The sequence below is a fragment of the Muscardinus avellanarius genome, assembly GCF_963383645.1.
Source record: "Muscardinus avellanarius genome assembly, chromosome: 2".
Taxonomy (NCBI): Eukaryota; Metazoa; Chordata; class Mammalia; order Rodentia; family Gliridae; genus Muscardinus; species Muscardinus avellanarius.
Window position 1 is genome coordinate 30,287,423 of NC_137787.1, and position 14,400 is coordinate 30,301,822.

Genomic DNA, 14,400 nt, shown 5'->3' on the forward strand with positions numbered 1-14,400 from the left:
TGAGGGTCTACATCTGAATATGTGTAAAATTATGAATATGACATGGTTAACCTGGACAACCATTGGTGGGAGGGGGGAAGGGAAAACGGGGGCGGGGGGAAGAGGGCACCAAATATAGTTTAAATGTAAACTATTTATGTTCAATAAAAAAATTGTTAAAAAAATAAACTACTTAGCAATGGGGAAAAAAAAGAATTTGAATGCATTCACAGTTTTCAGAGATTCATTTGAACCATAAAATTGTATTGCTTTGGTAAATGATTTTGGGTGTATGAAATAAATGAATGTTCCATTGTCACAATAAAAAAAATTTAATTTTACTACTTTTTAGTCACATGAAATTGGACTCTATAATACAAAATTAAGAAAATAGAAAGCAGTGAAAGGAAGAAATAAAAACATAAATGTAGGACCCACAATCTTGTCATTCATCGATAACCATGATTGACACTTTATTGTGTACACAATTCTAATCTTTTTATCCTAAACATGTTTACATTCTTAAAAAATCGAAACCATATTAGGCCAAAAAAGTTGTCTTTCGATTAGAGCAGTCTCTGTTTGAGTTTTTGCTGCCCCTTTTCACCTCAAGTCCTTCTGGAACTCGTATGAGGCTCATGCGCTCTCTCGGATGGAGCCACCAACATCCATCTCAGCAGTTTCTATAGGCAATCACTGCAAAACGCTGGGCATGTAATGTATTTCCAGAGAACTGCATAGGATGAGAAGTGCGCCCTTTGTCTCCAAGGTCATAATGGCTCTGCTGACTTTAATTCCTTTCACCGGAGCTAGTGAGGACAACTCGAAAATGCCAGAGAGAATGAGAGCCCCCTGCCCCATGATCCCAACTGAAAAAAAGAGAGAACGCAGAAATCCCCTCCTGCATTCCCCCCAGGTCCCTTTTGTGTTGTTCTTGCCAACACAGCAGCCATCCTGCTATATATATCAGCTGCCACGCTTGTCTCCATCGCACTGCACGCTCATCCCTCGCTGTCGACCACGATGGGAAAGGTGAGCCCACCATCCCACATCCACGGAGCGTCTGCTCTGGGGGGGAGACGCCTTCCAGCTGACCATGCGCTGTCACCTTCTTTTCCTCTGCAGATCACCTTCTACGAGGACCGCGGCTTCCAGGGCCGCTGCTACGAGTGCAGCAGCGACTGCCCCAACCTGCAGACTTACTTCAGCCGCTGCAACTCCATCCGCGTGGACAGCGGCTGCTGGATGCTGTATGAGCGCCCCAACTACCAGGGCTACCAGTACTTCCTGCGGCGCGGGGACTACCCCGACTACCAGCAGTGGATGGGCTTCAGCGACTCCATCCGCTCCTGCCGCTCCATTCCTTACGTGAGTGCTGCTACCGTGCAACTGATGTGTGAGCCTCAGCATCAGTGGCCACCGGTGCCTGTTTGTTAGTTTCCAGCCTTGTTCTCAGTAGAGATGGAAACTCTAGAACTAGTGTTCACAGGAAGGCAGCAAGGTCCAACCCTCAAACATTGGAAAAGGGTGGATGAACAGTAATGTTTAGTCCTCTTCACGACATTCATATTGATTTAGGGTGTAAGGAATTACAACGCAGCCTGTAACCTTTAAAGTTAAACTTGGCTGAAAAATATCTGTCACTCAGCCATAAAAGGAAATGCCGACTCTTACAATGGCGTGGATGAACCTGGAGGGCGTTATGTTAAGTGAAATAAGCCCGGCTCAGAAAGACAGATGCCACATGATCTCATACATATGTGGAATCTAAAAATGTCGATCTTGAAACAGAGAGTGCAGTGGCGGTTACTAGAAGCTGGTGTGATTGGACGCGGGAGGTTTGAGTTGGTCAAAGGATGTATAATCTCAGTCGGATAGGAGGAATAAGTTTAGATGACTAGAGTTAATGTGATAGAGCTAATGATTACCTGTTGTATTCTTAAATGCTAAAAGTGGCTAGGTGCTCTCACCATGAAAATGATAACTACATGGGGTGATACACATAATGAGCTAGATTTACCCATCCTACAATGTCTGCAGAATAGATTTCAAAACATCATGCTGTGCATAACAAGTACTACAAATTCATCTGACAATTTAAAAATAGATAAATAAGGCTGGGGATATAGCTCAGCATTAGAGCACTTACCTAGCATACGAAAAGCCCTGGATTCAATCCCCAGTACTGGAAAATAATTAACAGGTGATATGAGCATGTGGTTGAAATAAAAATAATTAAATAAATTTGAAAAATAAACTTGGCAGCACCTAGGTAGTTCCTAATTTCTAAACAAACAAACAAACAAACAAATATTATCTTGTTCAGTAAAGAAAACATTCTATCCAGATAATTCTTCTTTAATGATAAACAATTAACAGACTGGGAGACCAGACTCTCTATTCCCATCGTCTGACTGATTTCCTTCACTATCTTTATGAAAAACTGTCCCAGAACCTAGAATAGTGTGTCTCAGCTTGTGTGGCTTTGTGTTTTCCAGGACTTATTACAGCTAGTTTCTAATAGGGGCAGAGACAGATAATTGGTGAGAATGTCACAGACCATAGTCATCATCAAAGTGCTCCTTCATGTGTTCCGGTCACTTGGAACACGAGTTTGTGTTTTCTGATGGCACCAAACTATGTGGTGTGGCAAGGAGAGTGAAGAGTGGAAATCAGGGGCTGGGGGCATGGCTCAGTGGTCAAGAGCTTACCTAGTGTGTGTGAGGCCCTGGGTTTGATTCCCAGTGCCAGAGGGAAAAAGAAAGAAAAAAAGAATTGAAATCAAGTTTAGGCCTGAAACATCTGCAGAGACATGAAGAGATTTAAATAAGCAAGAATGGCAAGATGTCCTTTGCAAAGCCATATGGATTCCAGTAAATATGAATCATTGCACATCATGAATGCAAAATGTAACTTTAAAGCAAGCTGGATAGAATTCAGTTATCTGAGACCATAATGGAAACAAGTGTTGTAAGTCCTTTGTGCAGACACACTAACCAGGATTGTGACAGATGGCTGTCTGCAAAGAAAACACTTTCATCCCCTGTATTTCACTGTTAGTTTCTTCTGCAAGAGTCTCCGGTTCACTGGTCAGGTCAGCTTTATTTTAATGCTCTTTCCTGATTTGTTAGAACAGCAACACTAGAAGTGGGATTAAGGAAGAAATATTTTACAGGATCATCTAAAATACCCTTGTTCCTAAAGACGCAGGCTGATCCTGTCGCTTTTGTCAACACCACTCATGCACACCACTGATGTTTCTTCTTTGTTGATTGTCACAACAGACTGGCTCTCACAGGATAAGGCTGTACGAGAGAGATGACTATCGCGGCCTGGTGTCCGAGCTCACAGAAGACTGTTCCTGCATCCACGACCGCTTCCGTCTCCATGAGATCTACTCCCTCCACGTGATGGAAGGCTGCTGGATTCTCTACGAGATGCCCAACTACCGGGGGCGGCAGTACCTGCTCAGACCCGGAGACTACAGGCGCTACCACGACTGGGGCGCCATGGATGCCAAAGTCGGCTCTCTGAGACGCGTCATCGATGTGTACTAGGCTGCGCTTTTCCTTATATGATCCACATAGAGCTTCAATAAATAAACAAATTGTGTTCCTGGCACTAAGTGGCTCTCGCTCCTCTTTAAATTATAAGTGAATTCTAAATAAGTGATGACTCTAGATAACTCACCTGACCCAGAAAAATGTTCTGAATGTTCACTTACTCCCTGTTAGTCGGGCAATGATATTTATGGAATATCCACTCCTGTCCTGGGGAGAAGGCAGGTTGTTTCTGCCTTCCATGACCTACGGTCCCAAGGAGAGGAAGGGCCAACATAATAAAAGAACCCAGAGAGAGGAGAAAATGCAAAACCCGCTGCGGCTGGAACACCAAGGACAAGGAGTTGCTGGAGGAAGGCTGGGGTGGCTGAGGTCTCAGATAAGATTAGTCAAGGAGAGATGCATGACAAGAGGGATTTTTTTTGTTTGTTTGGTTTTTTTTTTTTTTTTTTTTTTTTTTTGGTGGTACTGGGGGTGGAACCCAGAGGCTTTTCTACCTCTGGGCTATACTCCCAGACCTTTTTTATATTTTATTTGGAAACAGGGTCTCACTGAGTTGCTGAGAGCCTCACTAAGTAGCTGAGGCTGGCTTCAATCTGTGTGATCCTGCTGTCTCAGCCTCTCAAGCCCGGGGATTACAAGTGTGCGCCACCACGCCCGGCTCGACAAGAGGGTTTTAAGCAGAATTTTTCTAAGTAGAGAAGGGCAGGCCTGGTTGATTAGATCATCTCAACAGGAAAAGTGCTAAACTAAAAACTAGCCTGATTTCTTATTCTGCATCTTCTTCTTATTAGTAAAGTGACAGCCCATCCCAGTTTTCCTGGGACTCTGTTATAGCACTAAAGGTCATTCATCCCAAATGGCCTCTTAGTTTCAGGAAAATCAAGGTAAGGGTTAATTCCTGTACTTTCTAGCTTGTTTCGTTGAGCAAGTCACTTCTTGCATTTTTTGTATCCAAATTACCTTATTGGAAACTACAACTGATAATAAATTCCCACTCACTAAATCCCAGGATTATTATGATGAAAAGATGGGAAAAGACTGTGCACATACTTTACCTTTAAATTATTATATAAATGCAAATGTAAGAAAATAGGTCAACAACAACAAAAAATAACCTGAATAGAAAATGAGCCAGGCCAGGCGTGGTGGCACACGCTTGTAATTCCCGCGCTTGGGAGGCAGAGACAGGAGGATGGCACAGGTTAGAAGCCAGCCGCGTGCGCTGACTTAGGAGACCCTGTTTCCAAATAAAAATGTAAAAATAGGTCTGGGAGTGTAGCCCGGAGGTAGAAGGGCTTCCAGGAACCCCAGTACCACCAAAAAAAAAAAAAAAAGAGCCAGGTATTTGAATATACACTTTTTTCAAAGAAGATACACAAATAGCAAGATGCTCAACGTTATTAATTAGTAGAAATATTCAAATCAGAACCACAATGGGTTACTAATTAATGTCTACTAAGAGAGTTATAATAATATTTTAAGTCCTCAAATAGAAAATAACCAGTGCTAGTGAGGAAATAACCAGGAAAATTGGAACACTCACAAGTTATTGGTGGTCATGTAAAATGGCGCAGCCACTCTGGGAAATGGTTTAACAGTTCCTCAAAAAGTAAACAGAGTTACCGTATGACCCAGTAATTTCACTCCTAGGTATATAACCAAAGGAATTGGAAAAAGATGTTCAAACAAAAATTTATACATAAGGCTTCATAGCAGCTCTACTCACAATAGCCAAAAGGTGGGAGCAACCCAAATATCCAAATTTCAATGGGTTATTAGACAAATAAAATATGTAATATGTCCATACAATGAACTATATTGTGACTATAAAAAGAAATGTAGCACTGACACATGCTTTAGCATGGATAAGCCAAGAAAACATGCTAAGTTAAAGAAGCAAGTCACATAAGACCACATATTATGTGTTTCCATTCATATGAAATACTCAGAACAGGTAATTTTATAGAGATAATAAGGTCCTTGGGGTCAGGGGATAGTGGATAAGGGAGCCATTGTTGAAGACAACAGAGTTTCTCACTGTGGTAATGAACACATCCCAGATTGTGGAGATGTTTGCACCTATCTCTGAATACACTAAAATCACTAAATTGCACATTTAATTAATTAATTTATTTATTTATTTATTTATTTATTTATTTATTTATTTTGGTGGTACTGGGGGTGGAACCCAGAGGCTTTTTACCTCCAGGCTATACTCCCAGACCTGTTTTTATATTTTAGTTGGAAACAGGGTCTCACCAAGTTGCCGAGAGCCTCACTAAGCTGGCTTTGAACCTGTGTGATCCTCCTGTCTCAGCCTGCCAAGCGCTGGGATTACAAGCATGCACCACCACGCCCGGCTAAGTTGCACATTTAAAATGGTTATACCATATGGTATAGTATTTTTTTAGTGCCTTACTCCCACCTTAGATGATGATGATTTTTAAAAAAAAATTCTTCCTTTCTGTTGAAGGAACATATGGGATAAATATCAATAGAAATAAACAGATAATTACAAAAAAGTACTAACTATGCAGAAAATTTGTAGTTTTGCTGCTGGATTAGTTAAATCGTTGTACGTTGTCCTCTGGTTGAGTAACTAATAACATATGAGGGCTATTTTAACAGAAAGTAAAACCTAGGTGACATGTCTCACAAAAACAATGTTGTTAACTTCATATTTTCTAACTCAAGGGAATCTTGAGTAAATATTTTCAGAGTCCTTTTGACAGTTACCCATTACCGCTGTCTCAGACGTCTACACACAAATGGATAAACCAAGAACTACAGAGCCCTTTATATTTGGTTGAATGCTGAGGCTGAAGAAACCAATCAGTTGATCAATACATTGGAATTACTGGAACTCCCACTGGAGATAAAGAATCTCAGTATTTGGAGGGATAGTGGGCTATTTGGGTTGCCAGGGCTTGTGGAAATGTAATTATGCATGACAGTGGACCTGCTATAAGAAGCGCATAATTTAGAGATATAAGTTATGCATATCTGAAAATATACCATCTAAAACAAGTTATTAGCACATAGAAAGACAATTAGCTTAGGCCTTGGAGGCTCACAGACTTGAGTTCAATTCTTAGTTCTTCCACTCATGAGCTTTGTCTACCTTTCTTGATTTGTTTCTCCCAGTGTTCAGTACTTCAGTTAGACTTAGCCAAGGCCCCTGACCTGGACTGTGTGCCTTGGAGAGCTTCATTCTGACCTCCTCAGACTGTACTCATGCCTATGGCCAGAGCCCATGAAACAAATGAGCACGTCCATACTTCTCCTTCTTTTTTTTTTTTTTTTTTTTTTTTTGCGGGTCTGGGGGATGGAACCCAGGGGCATTTGACCTCTGAGCTACACCTCCTGCCTTATTTTTTATTCTTTATTTTGAAACCGGGTCTCACTGAGTTGCAGAGGGCCTCACTAAGTAGCTGAGGCTGTCCGCGAACCGCGATCCTCCAGGTCTCAGCCTCCCAAATGCTGGGATTACAAGAGTGCGCCACCACACCCAGCCATACTTCTCCTTCTAGTCCACATTCCTTATAACTGAAGCACTAGAATCCCTTCCATTTAGACCCAAGCTCACTTCCAAGAACAAACAGGGGTCTTCACATGGCCTACCCTTCTGAGGACACTAATAGCCAAGAGGCAGCTGTTTGGGGTACAGGCTATGAATGGGACTCAGATTCATAAAGGAATAGAAAGAGAAGAGGATAGTCCATGGAGGGAAGAGGCAGTCTACATATGCTCTTGACACAGATCCCAACTGTTTGGGGGAAGTCTTGATAATAATTGTGCTAAGTTGACTACATGATATAGTTTTTATAAGATTTCTGGTACAATGTCTAGAACATACTAGACATGCATTATACAGTAGGCTATTATTGTTATTATCATTATTTCTTCTTATTATTATTTTTATTTTCACCATCATACACTAAATGAGTACTACAAAGTTGGCAGGTTTAATCCTACCCACTCAAATGAAAGCAGACAAGACTTTCTTCCTCAGGGTCTTATCAATGATGTGCTTGTGGACTTGTAGCTGAGCACATGTGCTAAAGACATATTGCTGGTTATTAGAGAGCCAGAAAAGAAGTCTGCAGATGCTACAGAAAAACCTGGACACCTAGATTATAAACTGAAGCATGTGTGTGGGTAGAGAAAAGAGGTCAATGAACCATTTCCACTAAGGCTTTTAACAGGCTCAGGCCAAAAAAAAAAAAAATCGGTCCTGGGGATGGAACCTAGGAGTATTCTACCTCCGAGCTACACCTCCAGCCCTATTTTTTATTTTTTATTTTGAAACAGGGTCTCACTAAGTTGCAGAGTGCCTTACTAACTAGCTGAAGCTAGCTGTGAACCTGCAATCCTCTTGTCTCAGCCTCCCAAGTACTGGGATTACAAACCCACACCACCACACCCAGTTGCCTCAGGCAAATTTGATGTCTTATAAATGAGGGCTTTGGAAATAGCCAAGGTTATTTGTTTGTTTTTGTGGTTCTGAGGATTGAACCAAGGGTCTCACTAATGCTAAACAAATGTTCTACCACTGAGCATACATACTCATTTGAGACAGGATCTTGATAAATCATCCAGGTTGGCCTTGGAATTTGCAATCCTGCCTCAGCCTCCTTAGTGAGGCCCTGTGGAACTCAGTGAGACTCTGTTTCAAAATAAATATAGCTCATAGGCAGAATGCCCCTGGGTTCCATCCCCAGTACCATAAAAAAGTAAATAAATAAAATAAAATTGAGTTTTGCATTTGTTTCTAATAAGGAAAAATCCCTGAATATAATTTTAGAGTTAAACTCAGAATTCAACTATTTGTGATAAAAGGATTCAGGCATTTCCAGGCATTGTCTTCAGTCCTTTAAGTCACCCTCATGTTCTACAACAGGGATGGGGGCTGATAGCACAAAGATGTAACAAAGCATGTTTTGTCAAATCCAAGACCCAAGGCGTCATTCCCTGGACCCACCCATCAAGAATCTCTAATTATTTTCCTTTACAAAAATGCTCCTGAATACCTTGTTTTCATTTTCACTCTTTCGGGCCACATCTCCAGTCTCTCTACATTTGCCATTAGAGGTAAGTTCTAAGACCTTAATCAATAGGCCCAGTTACGCTCTTGGCCTATCCTAAGACCCTCCATCCCCATGGGAAAGCCTCCTCACTGTCGGTCTACATGGTTAGCCAGGCTTCTGAATCTGTTTTGCCCCCCTCTTTCTTCCCAGGTCACCAGAACAAGACAGAACCAACAAATGCAGTCCAGGCAGGAGCAGGAGAGAGTGAGCGTCTGACACACATGTGCATCCTGCACCTGTGGCCATTCATATGGGCTGACCTCATATGGGAGAGACATCATTCTCTAGAGTGAGATACCAATCATTACTGACTTCACTGTTTTCCATGTTTCCAAGGTTCTATTTATCCACAAAATCAATTAACGAGTAATTATAGAGGATGGAGAAGTCCTCATCCTTGAGCATATAACTTGGAAAAAGTTAACCTGGAAAAGGAGATACCCTATGAGAAAGTGCTTCAGGGCTGAGCTGAGAAGTAATGAGGTGATGGAGAAGTTCAGAGAAGGAAGAAATGAAGGGTCAATTCTGAGGAGACATCCTAGAAAGTGGGGCCAGGACTACCTTGAAGATTGGGTGGGAGAGGTCAGCTTCAGGAGAGGTGTGGATGTTCTAGTCTTTGAGAACAGCTCCCTTCCATAGGCCCAAGTCATCAGATACCCTGAATTTAGAAGGCAAAATGAGAAGGAAAAAAAAAAAAAGCTCTTTGTTATCTCTATTGGTAGCCAAGATTTAAAAAATATATATATATATATAGTTTTCAGGATGAATTTTGTCTACTCCCACTATTTCTTAACCAAAATAAAACTATGAGAACAGAACTTTTTTTTATAATTAGGGATTGAACCCAGGTGCATTCCCTCCAAGCTGCACCTCCGACGTCTTAATTTTGAAACACAGTCTCACTAAGTTGCTGATAATGGCCTTGAACCTGCAATCCTCCTCTCTCAGCCTCCCCAGTACTGGAATTACAGGCATGAGTCACCATACCTGGCTGAGAATGAGCATATTTTTTTCTGAATTGTTCTTTATATATTGACCTTCTTTTCCCACACTGCTTCAATGACTTCGAAGCATCTTAATAGAAAGAATATACAATTCTAATGTAATAAAGAATAAAATAGAATACACAACAACAACAAAACCACATTGTTGGTATAGAAATGAGGAAAAGGGAGAAATTTAGTTGCTAGCCAAATCAGGCCAAAGCTACCTGAGAAAACTGATATAAACACACACACACACACACACACACACACACACACACACACACACACACCCTACACTTCTGTTACAGCTGATGAATGCATAAAAATGGCTTCTACACCATAGTCTACCAGCCACAGTAAAATGGGGTTACAAGAGCCAGTCACATTTTCCTTGACTGTTGGCATGGTCCATTACAGATGACCTCCAGCCCTGCTTCATCTGTAGCACCTTGGTACACACAGGTGAACAGCTGAAGCTGGATGCTCTGGGATGAGGCAGGTACACAGACCATCAGAAGCAGGTGGACTTCAATGACCGCATCTTCTTCCAATATACAGTTTTCACATACATTACTCTTCCATAGCATACCTTGCTCAAGATCACACATAAACACATAATCAGTATTTGACTGGGATATCAAAATTACCAAATAAAAATTCTTTATTAGATTAAACCCAAGTTTTCCAATGCTGTATGTAAAATTATTTATTGATTATAAATAGCCTCCACACCATAAACAAAAGTGTAGACACTGTAACATCAAAGCCCAGAAACACAGACATACTATAAATTGATATAGTATGAGATATTAATATTATAATCTTTAGCATTTATTAAAATATTGACAAAGACTCCGTTTGACCAACATTTGAGGCAGGTTCCTCTGAGTCTTTGATTGACTATGTCTAAACGTGGGTTTCCCTCTCTGGTCCCTGTAGAATCCAATTAGAGCAAGAATTATGGTGAATCAGTTTAGTGAGCATCTCTTACTCTTGGTAACTGACCACCTGGCCTGCCTTCAACAATAACACTACCAAGTCAATTTAGCCAGGAACCCAACTGTCTCATAACATTGGATTTACCAAGTGAGGCTAACTCTCTCACCAAACTCTTGAACCAAAATTTTATTTCTAAGTATCCTTATCCTTGATATTTCTTTTTAGTAGTTTTCCATTCACTGACTTATACCATGCTCTGTGATTACAAATCTCCACTGTCCTTGTTGGAAGTAGAATTGAACCCAGTCTCCCTAACCCACTGCAAAACCCCATTGCAGCGGACCCTATACCATCTCCATTACCCCCTTTGAACAAAATCAGCCTTATCACCTTTAACCAATATCACAACTAGGCATGATGGTGTATGACTGTAATCCCAGTACTTGGGAGGCTGAGATAAGAAGATTCCAACTCAAGACCATCCTTAGAAACTTAGCTACAATTCAGCAACCTATCAAGACCCTATTTCAAAATAAAAAGGGCTACTGGTATAGAGGTAGAATGTCCTTGCATTCAGTCAAAACCTAGTACCAAATAAATAAATAAATAAATAAATAAGTTTATTTATTTATTTATTTTTGGTGGTACTGGGGTTCCTGGAAGCCCTTCTACCTCCGGGCTACACTCCCAGACCTATTTTATATTTTTATTTGGAAACAGGGTCTCATAAGCCAGCAAGGCTGGCTCCGAACCTGCGCGATCCTTCTGTTTCCACCTCCCAAGCGTGGGGATTACAAGCGTGCGCCACCAAGCCCGGCGTAAATAAATATTTTTAAAATACTACAAGTTCTTTTGTTTAACAATACAGGTGATACAATTTTTGACATTGGTATTACTTCACAATTTACTGTGTGCTTTCAACTCTGTCTCATTTGATTTTCATTATCATTCTTATCTTACAAAAGGGAAAACTGAGGCTTAAGAAGCTAAGTGACTTTCCGAAGAATGAATGACAATGTGCATAAATATGCCAGGTCAAAGGTGAGCTCTGTGATTTGTGTGATTTAAGCACTGAAGAAAGACTATCTTCGGTTATACTTTTATAAGTTATAAGAGATCCTATAAAGCCATATAACTACCACATGTGATAATTTCTTCCTTTTCCTGTTTTTTTTTTTTTTATCAGTTTACCAGCTCTCAGAGGACATGGCTATGCTGGATAGCAACAGAGACTACATGGTGGGACTCCCTGAAGACAATTTCAACATCCAGGGCCACCTCCTCTGAAGATGTCTTCCCCCAACCCCTGGACCATAAAAGACCCTGGATCTTCTATGAGTTGCCCATCTGGGCATGAAGCAATAGTTCTCAAGGCTTAAAGGAAAAGCATCTATCAGTAGGGAAAGATAAATGCCCAAGAGTTACAATCGATGCTGAGACACATTTAATGCTCACATTTCTTCTACTAAAATTGATCACGTTTGACCAAGTGTTCCTGATGCTTCATTTCTCTTTCTTTCATAGGAATACTAATGTCTCTGTGCATCAGAACCACATTCTGGGTGAATCTGTGTGCCTCCAGGTGTTTCTCCAGGGTCCTAAATAATTTACATATCATGTGACAAAAATCTGAGTCATTATAGGTCAGATTAATCTTTACCCACTGATAGTTCACCAGTGCTGTTAAACACTCACCTATGAATGATACTAAATACGTTCGGTTTTATATGAAATAGAGTTGTGAGTTTTGTCTCTTTATGGGCTAGAAAAACTTTCAGCATGTGAAAATGATGCTGTTTACAGTTTTTAGTGATTTCATCAGGTGAATGGAGTTTTCTCCTGAGAACTGAGAAGGCCTGCATGGATGTGGGTGAGAGTCCAGAATGAGGATTTTTACATTAGAATCCTTCTTCACCAAAAACAAAACAAAGCAAAAGCCCCTTTTTATCAGAAGGATAAACATGATCATCTTAATCAGTATCATTAATCACCTGACTCAAAAGATACTTCAAAGATAGCAAGAGTATGTGACACAGTATAAAGAATACAACCACATATGGGTTTTTGTTTTTGGTGGTACTGGGGATGGAACCCAGGGGCATTGTGCCTCTGAGCTATACTGAGTATACATTGTGCCTCTGAGCCCTATTTTTTATTCTTTTATTTTTGAAACAAGGTCTCACTGAGTTGCGAAGGGCCTCACTAAGTATCTGAGGCTGTCCGTGAACCGCGATCCTCCGGTGTCCGCCTCCTGAATGCTGGGATTCCAGGTGTGCACCACCAAGCCTGGCCACATATGGGTTTTGCATTCATAAAAGCCGAAGCAAGAAATACCAAATACTAACTGTGGCTATTTCAGATGGTGGAATTCACACTAAGCCTTACTTTCTTCTTATAGAAAGAGGGGCCTGTCGTATGCTGCCCAGACTCCCATGTAGGACTGAGGCCCTTTGTCCCCCAGATACTGACAGCTGGAAGCTGAGCTTGTCTGCAGGAATCATTCTCCTTTGAAGGAAACTGCCTTGCCCAAGGTTATACCCTCCCACATCAAACCACTGGGCACCACAGGGACACAAAGCCCCAGCCCCGTGCCTCAGCTCCTGACAACTCTGGAGTTCCCTGGGGCGTTGGCTGAGGCCACCACCTTCACCTCTCTCACCGTGGGCTCCCACTTACAGCTGTGTGCAGGGGACCAATGGCCAGTGACGGAAGAGGGAAAAGCTGTGTGAGTCTGGTTCATAGTGGTAGGGTTGGTGTGTGAAAACAAGCCTACAAAGGAGAGCCACTGTGTGCTGACAGGTCACTGAGGGTGTTTCTAAAAACAGCAGCATGGGAAATCCTTCCGATGGACAACAGTCAGAACGCACATCTGGCCATCCATTTTGTGCAGAAAGAAAAGTAGCCTGAGGTCAGGACATATATGGCACCATGGAGCAGTGGTGGGTGGCTTGGCTGCTTGGTCCAGGGCCAGGAAGGGAAAAGATTAGAAACAAGAAGGTCTTGGGTAGACACCACGCACATGGAGATATGGGAGTGGGCCTAAAGTATGAAGATGATGTATACCATACTAATGCCTATTAGGGCATCCTCCATGGTCAGGGCACTAAACAGTGTAGTGGAAAGAATGGTTTGGCCATTGGATGTCAGCCAGCCTCTGCCACCAGCCTCATAATGCTGACATGAGAGGCTGCTCAGGAATACAGAGTAGAGTCCTCGCCACAGCAAAGGTGAGAGCTAGACCTTAATTCCTACATGCCAAGGCAAATCTAGCTGCTACAATGTCCAGTCTGCTAGCAAGGACAACTGTGAGTCCCAGTATGGTTCCATCCCTGGAGGAAACCACTTGGCGGTGAGCTGAATACCTGGACCCCTTCCACCTGGGAGAGGACAATGACTCATCCTGATTGGAGGCAACACATACATGACGAAGAAAGACCTTGAGACATTTGAAGGTCAGGGATAGCAAAGGGCAGGCAGGATTCTGGACAGCCAGCAGCAGAAAAGGGGTTTTAGGCCCCCAGGCAGATGTGAGAAATGGAGGAAAGCCACAGCCGTCTGTTTTCATTCCGCTCAGCCAAGTACTGAGGGCCCTCTGTGTGCTCCAGGGCTCAGGGCGGAAGTGATCAGGAGAGGCCCCCAGCCTCCAGGAGCCTACCAATCCCAGCTGAGTAACAATACTAACCAGAAAACAATGCTGATCATAGGATCATCCACGTGAACTTAGCTTTATGCTCTGCAAAGCACTTTCACAGACTACTTCTCTTGATTCGCTCTAACTTAAGATTTCTTATTTAATTTTTAAGTTCAAAGTAAAAAGAAAAACAAAAACAAAACAACAACAAAAAC

General features: G+C 41.9%; 1 protein-coding gene across 1 annotated transcript; it reads left to right on the forward strand.

Moving 5' to 3' along the window:
• Positions 1-1,002: 1,002 nt before the first annotated feature.
• LOC308258993 (gamma-crystallin A) lies at positions 1,003-3,536 on the forward strand (the record flags this gene model as incomplete). The annotated part of the gene is made up of 3 exons (XM_080689656.1): positions 1,003-1,011; positions 1,105-1,347; positions 3,264-3,536. 3 exons carry the CDS (start codon positions 1,003-1,005, stop codon positions 3,534-3,536), a joined length of 525 nt encoding a protein of 174 aa, XP_080545782.1.
• Between the last annotated feature and the right edge of the window lie 10,864 nt (positions 3,537-14,400).